Genomic DNA, 15,604 nt, shown 5'->3' with positions numbered 1-15,604 from the left:
AGGCAAACCTCCTGCCGGGTCCTTTTTTCAAAATGTTTTACGAACAAAAGAAAATCATCATTCAAAAACCTCTCTCAACCCTTGGTTCTCCTTGACATATTCAATACATTGGGCCTCATTACGACCCTGGCGGTAATCGCCCGTCATTACCGCCATGGCGTAATGAGCGTTTACGCCGTGGGACGATGGCGTAAAGAGCGCAACATCACGACCCATCGCGCACGAGCATTACGCCATGGCGGTAATGCAATTAACGCCATGGCGGAAAAGGCCCCTACCGGCATCGCTAAGCGAGCAAGGTGCCCTTCCGCCAGCGTAAGTAGCGGCCACCGTAATTTACGGCCACCGTAATTAGCGGCGGCCGTAAAAGGCCAAACCGGAAATAGCGTCATCGCGCCGGAACGGGAAGCAGCCCGTCGGCCATCTTTAAAAACACAATCCATCGCCATCCTACCAAACAACACCAGACCCAACCCTGACACCTGTCCCAACCAAACACCCACCCATCCAAGTTCCCGAAAATGCCAAAATCCGTGAAAAAGGCATGTGACCGCCAGCGCCAGGAGCGATTCAGCCGGGAGGAACTCTGCATGCTAGCGGAGACCCTGCAGGACAACGCAGGTGTTGTTTTCTCCCCTGAAATGACCAGGGCAGCAATCGGGAAGAAGAAGGCCATCTGGGCCCTGGTGGCTGAGCGCGTCAGCGCGGTGGGGACCGTACCCCGCACCCCACAGCAGTGCCGGAAGCGCTGGGATGACCTGCGCATACGGGTCAGAGCCGTCATCTCAGCAAACCGCAACCTTGCCCAGGGAACCGGTGGAGGGTCGGAATCCCCCCTGAAACTCCAACCGTGGGAGGAGATCTGTGCAACCACCATCGGCATGGAATCCATCAAAGGCGTTGGAGGGATGGAAAGGGGAGCCCCGACATCAGGCGATGAAGGTAGGTGCCTCATACAAGACATGCCATAGTCACAGCAGTCCAATCATGTGTAGCACAAGGTTGCCCTAGAGTGTAAATGCAACACAAATCAATACTGCCCATAGCCACATGCGAGCACCACCCTGCATACACTGCTGGCACCCGCATACCTGCATCCACATACCACACTAAAAGGAGACAACCTGCATGGCACTGCCTGAAATCTGCCTCATCCACTGGCCAAAATAATGTCAACCATTGTCATTCAAAAGTCCGTAGACCCATCAATAACGCCCTCCCACCTTTGCTCCACCACAGGCACAGAATCACACCCAGAGGACCAGGACACCCCTGCGCCGAAGAGAGCGAAGTCCAACAACAACCTCCCTGCACCCTCAACCTCAGCTGCAGTGAGGCAGACCCCACGACAAGCAGGTCCCACTGCAGGCATACCGGAGGTCCCACCGGCAAGCACCCCTGTTGGCAGCAGGCCAGCAGCAGCTGCTCCACCTCCACCGACATTGCCTGCCACAGAAGGCAGGGGATCAGCGGCCAGCAGCAACATCGGGGAGACAGCTGCAACAGCTGCATGTTCTGACTCGGACATGGAGCAGGAGGTCAGAAGCCCCACTGACCAACTACATTCCCCCTGTTTCTCAGACGCCAGCCCCCATGAGGGTGACACACAGGGGCACACTGAGGCAGAGGAGTGGCCTTCCACCCCATGCCCTGTCCACACTCCACAGGAGGGGAGCAGCCCCTCCATCACTCCACCTGCACTGGCCATGGGCCAGCACGGCCAGCAGTCCCTCGAGGACATCACTCAACGGCAGCATCAACTGTCCGCAATGCTGGATGAGCATGCCGCGGAATGTGTGGGGGCTAGGTTTAGCATTGAACAGGCCACGGAGACACTAAGGGCCGAAGTGGCGCAGAGCACTGCCACCCTGAGGGATGCCATGCAGGCCATGTCCAGGGACATCTGTGCCGAACTTGCGGGCTTGCGTCGTGCGGTCACTGACCTCACCCACACAGTACAGGAGCTGCATGCACAGGGGCAGCCAGGGACATCCTCCACTGCCAGTTCTGCGCAGAGCAGCCCCGTGCGACGTTCCGGACGCAACCTGCGCTCCACAGCCAGGGGTGCCCCGGGGGCCGGGAGAGGGGGCTTGTGACGGCCTGTGGACACTGTCACAGGCATCTGTTGACACCTACATGGGGTGTGTTGGGGTGTGCAGGGGGGAGGTGGGAGGTGGGAGGGGGTGTGTTGGGGTGTGCAGGGGGGAGGTGGGAGGTGGGAGGGGGTGTGTTGGGGTGTGCAGGGGGGAGGTGGGAGGTGGGAGGGGGTGTGTTGGGGTGTGCAGGGGGGAGGTGGGAGGGGGTGTGTTGGGGTGTGCAGGGGGGAGGTGGGAGGGGGTGTGACACGACAGTTCATAGTTCCAATACACTTTTTTCTTTCAAAAAAAGAAATGTGTGGACATTTTCATTGCGTATGTGTGCTTTATTGGTGTACAGTCCACAGTGTGCATGTCCCAGAGACACACAGTGCCCCAAGTGCAGTCTCCATGCGATAAACACCAGCCGTGTGTGCTAGAAGCAGTGGTCGATGATACTTTGGCGCATGGCACGCCCCTCCTGTGCATCGCCTCCTCCATGTGGTGGCGCCCCATCTGCACCCTCCTCATCCTCATCGTCAGGTGGTTGCAGTTCTGCGTCAGGGGGCAGGGGCACATTCCGTCTGACGCACATATTGTGCAGCATGACACATGCCATGACGATCTTTGCCACCTTCTCATGGCCATACAGGAGTGCCCCACCAGACCTGCTGAGGCTTCGGAACCGTGCCTTCAGGAGGCCGAATGTCTGCTCTATGACCACACGAGTACGTGTATGTGCACGGTTGAAGTCCTCCTCGTGCTGGTTCTGCGGGTTCCGGACTGGTGTGAGGAGCCACCTCTTCAGGGGATAGGCTGCATCACCTGTATGTAGGCGAGAATGTATGTGTCAGTCATGTTGTCTGATCAGGAACATGATGTTCCACCATGGCTGGCATCGTACTGTTACCTTGGCTCACTTCTACATGCACTAATTGATTCACACAATGCAACCAGTATATGCTCATTGCTGCCATGGCCTGTTTTGCATGCCATCACCCTATGTATGCAGAGGGGTTGTGTGCATTGTGAGTGCCCTTCCTCTGTATCCGTTCTCTGTGTTACTCACAGCCAGGTGGAGTATGCATCATCCCCCCCCTTTCTGCCAGGTGGAGTATGCACCACCCCCCCCCCCTTTCTGCCAGGTGGAGTATGCATCATCCCCCCCCCTTTCTGCCAGGTGGAGTATGCATCATCCCCCCCCCCCTTTCTGCCAGGTGGAGTATGCACTGGTACGTCATTCCCATGCCCACTTCCATGACATTGCACTCACCGAGTAGCCAGGATCTTGGGCCTGCATGTCGCTCCATGTAGCGTGGTATTGTGGAGTTCCTCAGGACCAGTGAATCATGGGTTGATCCGGGGAATCGGGCACAACAATGTGTGATGATCTTGTTGGAGTCACAGACCATTTGCACGTTGATAGAGTGGAACTGTTTCCGGTTGCGGTACAGTACCTCCATGGCACGTGGAACCACCAATTCCACATGGGTGCAGTCGATGGCACCAATGCAACCGGGTATGCTGGCTAGTGCATGGAAACCCACTTTGGTGTTTGCAATCTCCTGGGCAGTCCGTGGTAATGAGATGTGGTCGTCTGTGTGCTTGAGGAGGGCATCGAACACTTGGATGAGTGTTCGTGAGAATAATGGTTGTGAAATGCCATGCAGGTGCCCCACTGTGTGCTGGTAGGTGCCTGTGGCCAGGAAGTGGAGTACAGCCACTACCTTCAGTAGGGGGGGGATGGCGGTTGGACTTTCTATCATGCTGACGATGTCGTTGTGTGTCATGTCTACGATGGCGGTGATGGTGTCCCGGTCCAAACGGTACAGGGTGTGGATCTGCTCAGCAGTGAGGTTGTTTGGATTGGCTCTGATGCGTGGGATTGGGGGCTGCCTGCGTGGTGGCACTGGCTGTGCTGGTGGGGCTTGCTGGGCCTGCCTTGCCCTCCTTCTCCTCCTGCGTCTCCTCTGTGCTGCCTGTTGTTGTTGTTGCTGTTGTAGTAGCACATGCATTGCTATCAGGTCCTCCAGCCCCAACATTGCTAGTCGTATTGGCATCATTGTGGAGTGTGACTGGGTGTGGGTAGGGGTGGGGTGTGCTCTTTTTGTACTCCCCTGAGTCTGTATTGCCTTCACCTGTGCTGTTTCTGTGCACCTGTGGCAGCTGCATTCACTTGACATGGCCCTTTACGGTTGGTTCGCGATGGCGTTATTTGCACCATGGCGGTAAGGTACTTAGCGGCCTCGGTGATGGCGTTAGGTGCATGTCCGCTTGGGTCGGCATTTGCGTACCTTTCCGCCATGGCGCTAAGTACGGTGTGGGCGGTCGCGTGCGCGCACCCTTAGCGCAGTTAGCGGCAGCGTTAACTACGATGCCGCTATTGGCATCGTAGTTTACGGTCAGGAGTCATGATCGGACCTGGCGGAAAACGATGGCGGTAACCATTTACCGCCATCGTTTTTCACTTAGCGCCAGGGTCGTAATGAGGCCCATTGTATGTCCCATGAAAATGTTAGTTAGGCTCTTTGTAAGAGCCCTGCCTGCAGTGCTCCTGAGAGCCAAGGCCATCTTTTTTAGAAATAGCTGATAATCTCTTATCCTCTGTTTGGCCTACAAGTGGCTCGTTCATCATTACCCCAGCGTTTAAGTTATATGGTTTGTTGCCTTTTACTCCTTTCATCCAGTTCAGCAGTAGTATTTGGCAACGTATTCCCTTTTTACCTATACCAACTTTTTTTTGTATTATGTACCCATCGCTATTTTCCATTTGCTGAAACACTATTTCAACACACAAAAGCCTAATTTCTTTCATTGTGTATTTGTTGTTGTGATGGGACATTTGACAAAATGTCTTCATTGTCATGCCATGTACACTGAAAGTACTGTCTCCTATTTCACCCCAAGGTCTCTCTGCTGCAAAATTATTGGATGAGTCTGGACTGAGCGTTGTGGTGCTGGAGGCCCGCGACCGAGTTGGAGGAAGAACGTTCACAATTAGGGTAAGGATGGATCTCTTAGTTACTTGTTTACCGTCAATATGTAGTCCTGCCAAACTAAAACGTGACTCTAATGTTCTCAAACAGCAGCTTAGACGTCCATAGACATCATCATGCTATGCCTACTTATACATGTATGTGTTTATTTTCTTAAACCATTTGTAAAGTGTTTATACCACTGCGAGCCGGCTTGAGAGCGATAACGTAGCATGGGGGAAGGTGATTGGGGGGAATGAGCAATGCTGCAGCAGTGACATAGGTAACTTCATGGGCATGGGGACACTAGGTGTAAAAGAACAGGGGAGTATTCACTGCTGCGCACCAGTTGGTTTGATTCAATAGAGAGGTGAACTTTAATGGAGTTTCAGAAAAATGATCCCTAAAGTAGAGAATGGTTCTATTTTACCTGGTGGAACATCAGCAGATTTTGGGAGGCAACCCATAGGGTTTTAGCTTGTACAGTGACACAAGCCTGAGGCAGTACCTTCATCTGGAAATGAGCGTCTTCCTTCATGGCTAGTCAGTGCTGCACCATCATGACTGGCATGATGGGATCTGAGTGTCTCTGGCTCTTGCATCTTGTGGGCAGCATGGTTTTCTATTCACTGTAGTTAATTTAACATGTTGATAGACAGTCCAGCATCAATAGCACAGTTTAGTCAATTCGCATGTCATGTCATGGGCTCTGCAAGGACATTGTGGCAGCTAGCAGTGGGATGGAGAGTATTTAAAGAAGGAACATGTAATGGTAAAAAGATGAATTACTACAAGTGGACACTTCCAGAGTAATAAAGCCCTGCCCAATACCTCAACATGGAGGAACTATCCGGGGCAAATTATTCGGTTTACTACAGGGTGTTGCAACTGTGACTCTCCAGATGTTTTCAACTACAAATCCCACTGCCCATAGCAAGCATAGTCAATAGTGGGAAATCCTGGGAGTAATAGTCCAAAACCTCTGGAGAGCTACAGGTTGTAAACCCTGTCTATAAAGATTGCAGTAGTAAGAAGCATGACATGTTTTCTAAAACATATTTGATAACATGTTGGCACCTACCAAACCTGCTTGTCATCCAACACATGTTCAACAAGTGGACATATGCAATTACTTTTCATCTGTGAAAGTAAGCACTCTCAAATGAGTAATTGTATCATAACCTTCATCACCCCCAGTTAACACAGTATTATTATTAATAATAATACGAATACTACTAATAATAATATTAATAATAATACTAATAATAATAATACTAATAATAATACTAATAATAATAATAATAATACTAATAATAATAATAATGGTAGTAGTAGTATTTTGTTTTTATTTTTTTGATGATTGTGCTTGAAGGCAGAACCACTTTTAGATTTTTGTGTACATCAAATGGGCATTTGTTTCCACTAATTATATGACCACACTGATTTCTTTTTATGAGAGCCATGTCATGCTTTGCCACAATTATAATGATTCCGGGAAGACATTTCCAGTGTGTAGTTACGGACACCAAAACGTCCCTATTATCTCTTCTTATGCTCAAATACCTTTTTAGTGTAATAAATAATGTTTTCTACATTTACACAACATCATCTCTGAATTGTAGAAATGACCACCCCGCAGTGCAATGTCACTGCTACTCTGTATTGTTTCAGTGTTCATGCACAGCCATGAAGTAAGTGACCCACATTCCCTGGACTTCAATCAGTACATTTTCCTAGATAGTCTTCACAATTACTTCATATATTTTCAACATAAAGTAACTAACGTTTGTGTGATCACGTTCAACCAGGCGTTTTAAACATGTTAGTGGTTGATTAGGGGCATGTCTTTATGGCCAAAGATGAAACTGCTTTCCAAATTTCCCTTTGCTTAATTCCTGACAAGTCTGTATGTATTGTTGCAGCTATTACTCCTAAAACTGGATGGGACTCAAGTCATTTGTTGTGACCGTATACAACTCCATGCTACTTGGCACATGATATGATATTATAGAATATTTTATTCATATCGCGCTCGTACAGAAGTGTTTCAGAGCGCGACAAGGCAAGGGAGGGGAACAGGGGAGAACAAAACAGCGATCTTACTAGGCCCAGTGACATTGAGAACGCGCAAGTGCATGGGAAAGGGAAAGAGGAAAGTGCATGGAAGGGGGGTAAAGTAGAAAGTGCGGAGCAGAGGAGAAACAGATAAATAATAATAAATGCATACAATAAATAAATAATAAAAGCAATAAACGGTGGTAGTGCAGCCAGCAAGTGGCAAGTGCTGGGTTTAAGGCAGCAGGCAGGGTATGTCTGATAAGTGCGGAAAGAAAGAAAAGAAACGGGTGGGGGCCTGTATGGGTACAGATACAGACCCCAGTGCAAAGTGTGGCCCGGAGGCAGTGCAGGAGGGTGGCAGGGTGAGCAGGTACCTGGGCCCGGAGGACAGAGGGTGGCCAGGTGCAAGGTGCCGAAAGAGAAACAGATCAGCTGAGTAGGGGGGGGGGGGTTGAAGGAAGAAGCAAAGAGGAAGGTCTTGAGGTGCTTCCCGAACCGGAGATTGTTTCAGAGTGGCAGGGAGGCTGTTCCAAAGGGTGGCCCCAGCCGAAGACAGATCTACCCAGCACAGCTGTGCTTTTTTTTTATCGCTCCCAAAATTGTCCTCCTCGTGGCTGCCTGGACACTGGCATGGTGCCATCATTTTTCCTCTTGGACTTACTTAAAAATAAAAAATAAATTGGGGCATGTAACCTATGGTTGTTAATGAATTCCTATAAGCACATAAAATAAAGAAACAAGGAATGCCTGAAGTTGATATTATACAACATTTCAAGACACTTATAGTAAGGAGCATCAATGTTTACGTGGGCATAAAAAAGCATGAAAAAACCTTCTACCTGAAATGTGAGATTAAAATGGGCCATTTCATGTTAGCCACACATGGCACCGTGCCACCCATTAGCCATCCCTGGGTAATACTTCAGAGCCCCTGAGCAATGCATCGTTAGTATGCAAATTAGTTCAAATGTCCAGTCTTCTCCACAAAATTTTCTGTGTCTTAAAGGGCAGGTCGATTTTATTATATACCGCATGCTTAGGTGGAATGGCCTACTCGACTCTCACTCTAGAAACACTAATATAAATATAAACCGCAAAAAAGAAATAGTATGTTTTTTTTTCAGCAGCTTCAAAGTTGATTTCCATTTTTAAGGGTGAGCTCATTTGGAATTCTTGGTATCTGGTCCCTCACAGGGATAGATTGTCTCACCTCTCACCTCTTACCTTTGGGCTCTGACCGTTGCAATATTGGAGTTCTTTGGCACAAATGAACAGCTTAAGTTCTAAGGACACTCTTTGTCCAGAAATTTGCATAAATCCTCATGTTCCAGTACTGTTTTGCAATTTTAGGGTGTAAACAGGCATATGTGCTCTAAGTGAGGCAGTGAGTGTGCAGTAAGGGGATTAGTCTGTCCAACAACTATATCCAAAAGAGAAGAAATCACACTTTGGGCGTGCTTTTCATAGGTAATGGAAAAACACTGTTGATTTACTTAAATCATATTGAAAAAGTATTATTACAGCGAGGAGGCAGCTAAGGACACATGGGGCCTTATTCCGGGATTGGAGGTAGCCATGGCGCTATTTGCACCATGGCTGCATCCAATACCGGGCCAGGCACCGGTCTTGTTCAATGGGGATTTACTGTGTATTCCGACCCTGGAGGGACCAGTAAATCCCCATTGAACAAACCATTCCCCATTCCCATTGAGCCACCATAGGGCTCAATGGGAATGGGGAAGTAGCTAATAACGGTACCGTTATTAGCGCCCTGGTCCCTTAGCAGGACCCGTAAAGGACGTGTGGTCAGACCTTCAGCAAAAAAACTTAAAACATTACAAAATTAAATCCAGTGTTACTATTTAGGAAACTGAACTCTTATCAGCACATTACTGAATATTGACTCACCTGAACAAGACTAAGAACACTGCACAAAGTTGGTTGGTGCATTCGAGGATTACCCCAATTTACTCAGTGGGGAAGTGTTTCTGACCTGCAATGCTTGGGAGATTATTAAAGGCATGCTGCATTGGGAAGGAAGAGTCGGGTATAAATGAACAGCATTTTTCTTCAAAAATCTGACAAACGCCTCCTGTTTCTGCCAAAATCATATTGACTGGTGCCCTGATATGTAATGCTACAAGGCGTACAGCTTTTATCTCAGTAGTGATATTAATAAGGCCATCTGATGTTTCATTTATAGTAGCTTCTAGCAGTCGTGACAATCTGCGTACATCTCTGGAATTAACAGACGGGCCATATCATGGAACGATTGCTTTAAGGATATTTGCCATTACCTGCGGTCCAGTATCATCCTGTACTACAAAACACTTTTGCCGTGGGGGAGAAGACCAATAGCTGGCAGGTGCAATGTATAGTTACAATTCAAGGTAAACCCGCTATCCCTTGTACAATTGCTGGAGATGCACACACTGCCTGAGAACGTATTGTTTCTTATATAGAGAGTAGATGCATGGGAAGGCAGTTGAGAGACTTGATTGCTGTATGATGGCATTCATAAGAAAAGACCGTTGCTGCCATTCCCTTGGACATAGGTCCATTAATTGGAAAACTCCATTAGGCATAGTGACACCCTCACAACCCTCCTTTTAAGAAGATTCTCATTAAGATACTGATACAGGATTTCTGGAATGTAATGCTTGCTGCCACCCATTTCTGCATATATGCTAACACAATGGGGTCCTCTCCTGGCCACAGCTATATGCAGTGCACACCATGAGGTGGAGAATGGTAGTGGGAGCTGCTGTAATGGTAGGCCTTCACCAGCATCGGCTGGGTAATTTAGACAGATATAACAATTACCTCTGTTGATGATTTCATGTGTGTTTTGTAGCAGTGAAACAAAAGTATTTTTCTCCATAAATTTCTCCCTGTGATATTTTTGCACAGTGGATGAAGTAGGCACTATAATAGTGGTATTGGAGACAGCTGGATACACAATATATTCTACCAATAACCACCCCCCCTATAACACATAGGGTGATAATAGTCAACATCACAAATAAAAGCTTTGCTTGTATACCACTTCTTTGTTTCCTCATTGGAGGAACGGTTATGGAGTGATATAACAGCATTCTCTTGACGTGGCATATTATCAACCATGTGATAGGTAAGTTTAGTTTACAAAGGTAGCGGGCGCCCCTCTCTCGACAGAACAAGGCCTGATAACCTGTTCAGTGGTTATTAACCACTTGAGAGTTCGCAGCCACTGCTTTTACTCACTGTGCCTTTCACAGATGGGAAATATCCATTTGCATATCAGTCTTTGTCCTGCCCAGGGGCAGTCCAGCACCGAAATGCAATGGCAATTCCAACCTGAACGAGAGTACCACCAGCAACCCCATACACGTGTTTCACCCTTGTTGGGGATCATCAGTGATTATTAACCACTGAACAGGTTATCATGTCTGTTCTTGCGAGAGAGGGGCGCCCGCTACCTTTGTAAAACTATTTGTTAAGGAACCTGGGATTGGTAACCCTAGGTCTCCTGGGGGCAACCAGACGTGGTCTCCCTCTCACTGTGCTTAGAGAGGCATCAGCTTCACCTCACTGATGATCCCCAACAAGGGTGAAACACGTGTATGGGGTTGCTGGTGGTACTCTCGTTCAGATTGGAATTGCCATTGTATTTCGGTGCTGGACTGCCCCTGGGCAGGACAAAGACTGATATGCAAATGGATATTTCCCATCTGTGAAAGGCACAGTGAGTAAAAGCAGTGGCTGCGAACTCTCAAGTGGTTAATAACCACTGAACAGGTTATCATGTCTGTTCTTGCGAGAGAGGGGCGCCCGCTACCTTTGTAAAACCATGTGATAGGTAAGGCAAAGGAACAGGCTACAATAATATTGCAATTTTATGGAGTGTCTCCTTTTTTCTTTTCTATCTCACCCCTTAGATAGTCCAAAAGACAGTGTGCTTGGCACCTGGTTGCTATACTTCAGGAAATAAATTGTTTTTTCACAGTTTGTAGTTCCGCCTACAGCATCCTGGGTCTCAAGTTGCATCTTCGTTCTTCTGTTGGTCCACTAAGCCCTCAGCCACAGTATCATTATAATAATGGTCACTATCCTCACCACTGAGAGGGGGCTTTTGGGTTTCCTTACTGGGCAAAGTAATATCCACAAGGGCAGGTATCAATGTGCAGGGTGCATGCTTCACATGACTGGTGTGGATCCAGCTTTTATGGCCACTGCACTTCACAGCAGTCGGAGTGGTCAGTAGCACCCACGCTGGGCCCTTCCATCTGGGTTGCAGAAGTTCTTCAAGAAAACCCAATCACCTGGTTGAAAACTGTGTGCTGGCCCCTCCAGTGGTTTTGGCAACTTGTCAGTGACCTGTTTGCGAAGAACAGATAATGTTTTAGTCAACCCCTTACAGTAATCTATCAAGGTTGAGGTACAGTACTTAAACGCTTTGGATTTGGCACACCCCACACATTAGCTGGCCGGCCCATACTTCGTAAGGAGTTAATCCAACACCTGAATGCACAATATTTCTCATTGAGAAAATTGCTAGCGGAAGTGCATCCATCCATCCTAGGGTGCTACTGGAGCAGACTTTTTGCCAGTATATTTTTTAAAGTAGAATTTATGCTATTCACCAATCCAGCTGCTTGTGGATGGTATGACATTTCTGCCTGATGCCGAATGCCTTACATAACAAATCCATAGTGGTATTAACAAAATGAACACCCTTATCACTCTAAACTGTGTGTGGAAATCCAAATCGGGCTAAATATTCCTTAACTAACACATTTGCAGTGATCAAAGCAGTATTATCTTTTAATGGGAATGCTTCTACCCATTTGCTGAACATACATACTACTGCTAATGCATATTTCTTTCCTTGACATGGAGGCAATTCAATAAAGTCCATTTGCAGGGTTTCAATTGGGAACTTTGGAGGTCTAAAATGTCCCTTTGTTGCACCTTTCCCCTTACTAATATTGCAAACAGCGCAAACATGACAGTTTCTACAATACACAGTTGCTGCTTGCCTTAATTTAGTGTTACTCCACACTGTGGTTAGCAGACTAAACATACCATCTGCCCCCAGATGAGATGGGCCATGGGCATGAGACAACATTAGGGGATATATTTATTCATTAATTTCCATCTATGTTCATTCTGTGAATCCACCCAACACCCATCAATACATGTCCCATGCAGTTTCCAATCCTGTATGTCTTGCTCAGTGTCCTCAGCCTGAATTTTTCGCACTGTCTCAAGGGTGTTATCAAATACAATATTCTCTGTCTGCATCATGTGTGTAATATACACAGGTGATACCAGGGACTGTGCAGTTGCCTTTGCAATTTGGTCAGCAAAAGCATTACCTCTCCCTATATCATTTATAATGGGCGTTACATTTCACGACAGCCAATTTCGTTGGCAGGGTCAGTGCATACAATAAATTGGAAATTAAGGTACCATCCTTTATCTTTGTCCCATCTGAAGTAAAAAATCCTCTCTCTGCCCATAAGTGGCCAAAGTTGTGAGCCACTCCAAATGCATACTGACTGTCAGTAAAGATGTTAAACTACAAGACCCGAGGTTAACTCTCAAGCCCTAGTAAGGGCAATCATTTCAGCTGCCTGGGCAGAATGCTTAGATATTCTACAAGCCTCAACAATGGTTTTCAGTGTTGTAATAGTGTATGCTGCCGTGGTAGTACCATTTGTTAATTTATGCCACGTCCCATCTAAAACAATGTCCCATTAGGTTTATCAATTGAAGTATCCATCATGTCTACCCGTCCCTTCATTTCCTGATCTGTTATTAATATACAATCATTCATTGCTTTTGATTCATCCGATGGGAGGGGTAGCAATGTGGCAGGATTTAAAGTGCTACATCGTTGTATGACACGATTTGGGGCCAATACGGTCAGCTCATATCTAGTCAATCTGTCATTTGTCAGGTGCTGTATTTTAGTTCTAGTCAATAAAATATCAATTGCATGTAGCACAGGCAATGTAACTTGGTGTCCCAATATTATGGCATCGGCTTGTTTCATAGAAATGGCTGCAGCCGCCACACCCCTTAAACAATTTGGAAGTGCTTCTGCTACTGGGTTCAATATAGAAGAAAAATAGAAGAAAAATATGCACACATTCTGTTTTTCCCCCCTTGTTGTTGAGTTAGTACAGATACCGCACAGCCTTTCCATGCACAAACAACGTGAAGGTTTTAGTATAATCGCGGGTGCCCAACAGAGGTGAGTTACACAATGCAGATTTTAGAACATCAAAACTCTCTTGCTCAGTGTTAATTCTAACAGTGGTTTTGCTCAAAGTGAAAAATTGGGAATCCATTCACTACAAAATTAAATTATCCCAAAATAACCTCTGACATCTTTCTGTGTGATATGAACAGGTATTTTCATTATAGCATCTATGCGCTGTGGGTGTAATCTACGCTCTCTCCCTTTGACAACAAATCTCCTAAATCTGTGACCTGAGTTTTGCAAAACTGCAATTTCTTTAAAGACACTTTATGTCCCAGTGGCGCTAAAAACTGTCACAACCATACAGTGCAATCCATGCATTGCTCTTGGGTATCTGCAGCTATCAACAAATCATCAACATATTGTAGCATTGTAGTATTTGTAGTTGGTGTGAACATGTCTAGCTTTGTTTTCAGTACTTGGCTGTAAATACTCGGGCTTTCAGTGTAACCTTGGAGGGCTCTACAGAAGGTGTAGACCGCCCTTCCACATTGAAGGCAAATGCATACTGACTGTCTACATGGATTGGAATGCAAAAGAAAGCATTTTTAAGATCTATAATCGTGAAATACTGAGCTGAAGGTGGTATCGTGGTAAACAAGGAAGTCATGTCTGGTACAACTGGATACTGTGGTTCTACAATTTTATTTATTGCTCAGAGATCAATTATTAGTCTCCATTGAACCGGCACACAGGACTTGCCATCAATTCGTTTTTGTACAGGAAGAAGTGGGCTGTTGCATGGAGTACCCACAATTTCTTTTAAAATCCTTTTAACTAGAAAATTCTGTATACAAATTTAATTCCTTCCAGCCCCTACTTGGGAATTTTATACTGTGGAAATTGTGGTAATATGGCACCGGGCTTTTCACTCGATCAACTATCATACATCCTACGTCATTAGATCATGTAGCCCATATCACAGGGTCTATTCCCTTAGGTCCAGGAGGCAGTTCATTAGTACCTAGTAACGGTGTCAAAGCTTTTTGAAAAGGACTCAGCATTACATGTTAGGTATACCCCATCAGGCGAACATCAAATGTTAGCATGCAAATCTTTTTAACAAGTTCACTCCCAACAGATTTAAAGCACATTTATCAGTGACAACAAGCTATGCCATGCAAGATATATGACCTATGCTATACTGTACAGGGTCAGATATTGGGCTTTTCAGAGTTAATACACATCACACCTTGCTGCTATTACCTCTTCTTTCGGTCTATCACACCATTTTGATGCAGACGACACTAAACTATTTCTTTCCTTTTCATCTTTTTCCCCTGATATCCACCACACTCTTTCAGCTTGTCTTGTGGCTATTAACTCTTGGATGTCTTCCCATTTTATCATTCTTAATGCTGGGAAAAAGAAGGTTCTGTTCTTTGCTGTTAATACCATTCCCCCTCATCCTCTGCCTCCATTTCTGTCTTTTACACCCTCTAAACTTTCCATTTCAACTACAGCTCGCAACCTTGGTTTGCACTTTCACTCAAATCTTTCCTTTGCTTACCATATCTCTCTTACTTCACGTTTTTGCCATTTCCACCTTTACAACATCTGTAAAGCATGCACACTCCTCACGTTTCCAGCGTCCAAACATCTAATCTCCTCTCTAATTTTATCTCGACTATTCTACTGTTCTTGTTCTTGAACTTTGTTTGGTCTTCCCAGGTCTTGCTTGGTACCTCCAAACTTTAGTCTTTAATTCTTCAATTTGTCTATTATGTCTTCTTTCCTACCTCGACTCTATCTTCTCGTCTTTTGGAACACTTGATTGGCTACCTTTTCAATCTCAAATTAAGTTTAACTTTCTTTGTCTTGTTTTCAAATCTCGTTATGGTCTTGCTCCCAACTATCCCACTGAACTCAAATCTTTCTATACTCCATCTCGCTCTCTGCGGTCTTCTGCACATTTTAGACTTTTGGTTCCTCACCCACCCTGCACTCAGTCTCGTTTCCGATCTTTTGAACTTCTTGCTCCTCTCCAATGGAATGCTCTTCCACTTTATTTCCGCTATATTAATGTCTACTCTGTCTTCTGTGGTTCTCTCAAAACAGATTTACTTCTGCATCCTTGAGTGATTGTAATCTGGCCTCAATTGTCTACCCAATTTTATTGTACAGTGCTTTGGCTTAAGGCGCTCTATAAAAGACCAACAAAATACAAATACAAAATACAAATACTTTCGACCAGATTATTAGAGAATCCCACTGATGTGTTTACTTCCCCAGAGAGGGGAACATGGGGC

General features: G+C 46.1%; 1 protein-coding gene across 1 annotated transcript in view; it reads left to right on the top strand.

Annotated features, from left to right (window-relative positions):
* Window positions 1–15,604, top strand: part of LOC138526130 (amine oxidase [flavin-containing] A-like) — a 493,108-nt gene that overhangs the window by 128,197 nt on the left and 349,307 nt on the right. The window contains exon 2 of the mRNA XM_069636505.1: window positions 4,983–5,077. Within this exon, the coding sequence (XP_069492606.1) occupies window positions 4,983–5,077 (95 nt within the window). The remainder of the gene's footprint in view (window positions 1–4,982; window positions 5,078–15,604) is intronic.

The sequence above is a fragment of the Ambystoma mexicanum genome, chromosome 7p (assembly GCF_040938575.1).
Source record: "Ambystoma mexicanum isolate Mex_15411 chromosome 7p, UKY_AmexF1_1, whole genome shotgun sequence".
Taxonomy (NCBI): domain Eukaryota; kingdom Metazoa; phylum Chordata; class Amphibia; order Caudata; family Ambystomatidae; genus Ambystoma; species Ambystoma mexicanum.
Note: the sequence above shows the minus strand (reverse complement) of the source record. Positions and strands in the feature narration are given on the sequence as shown.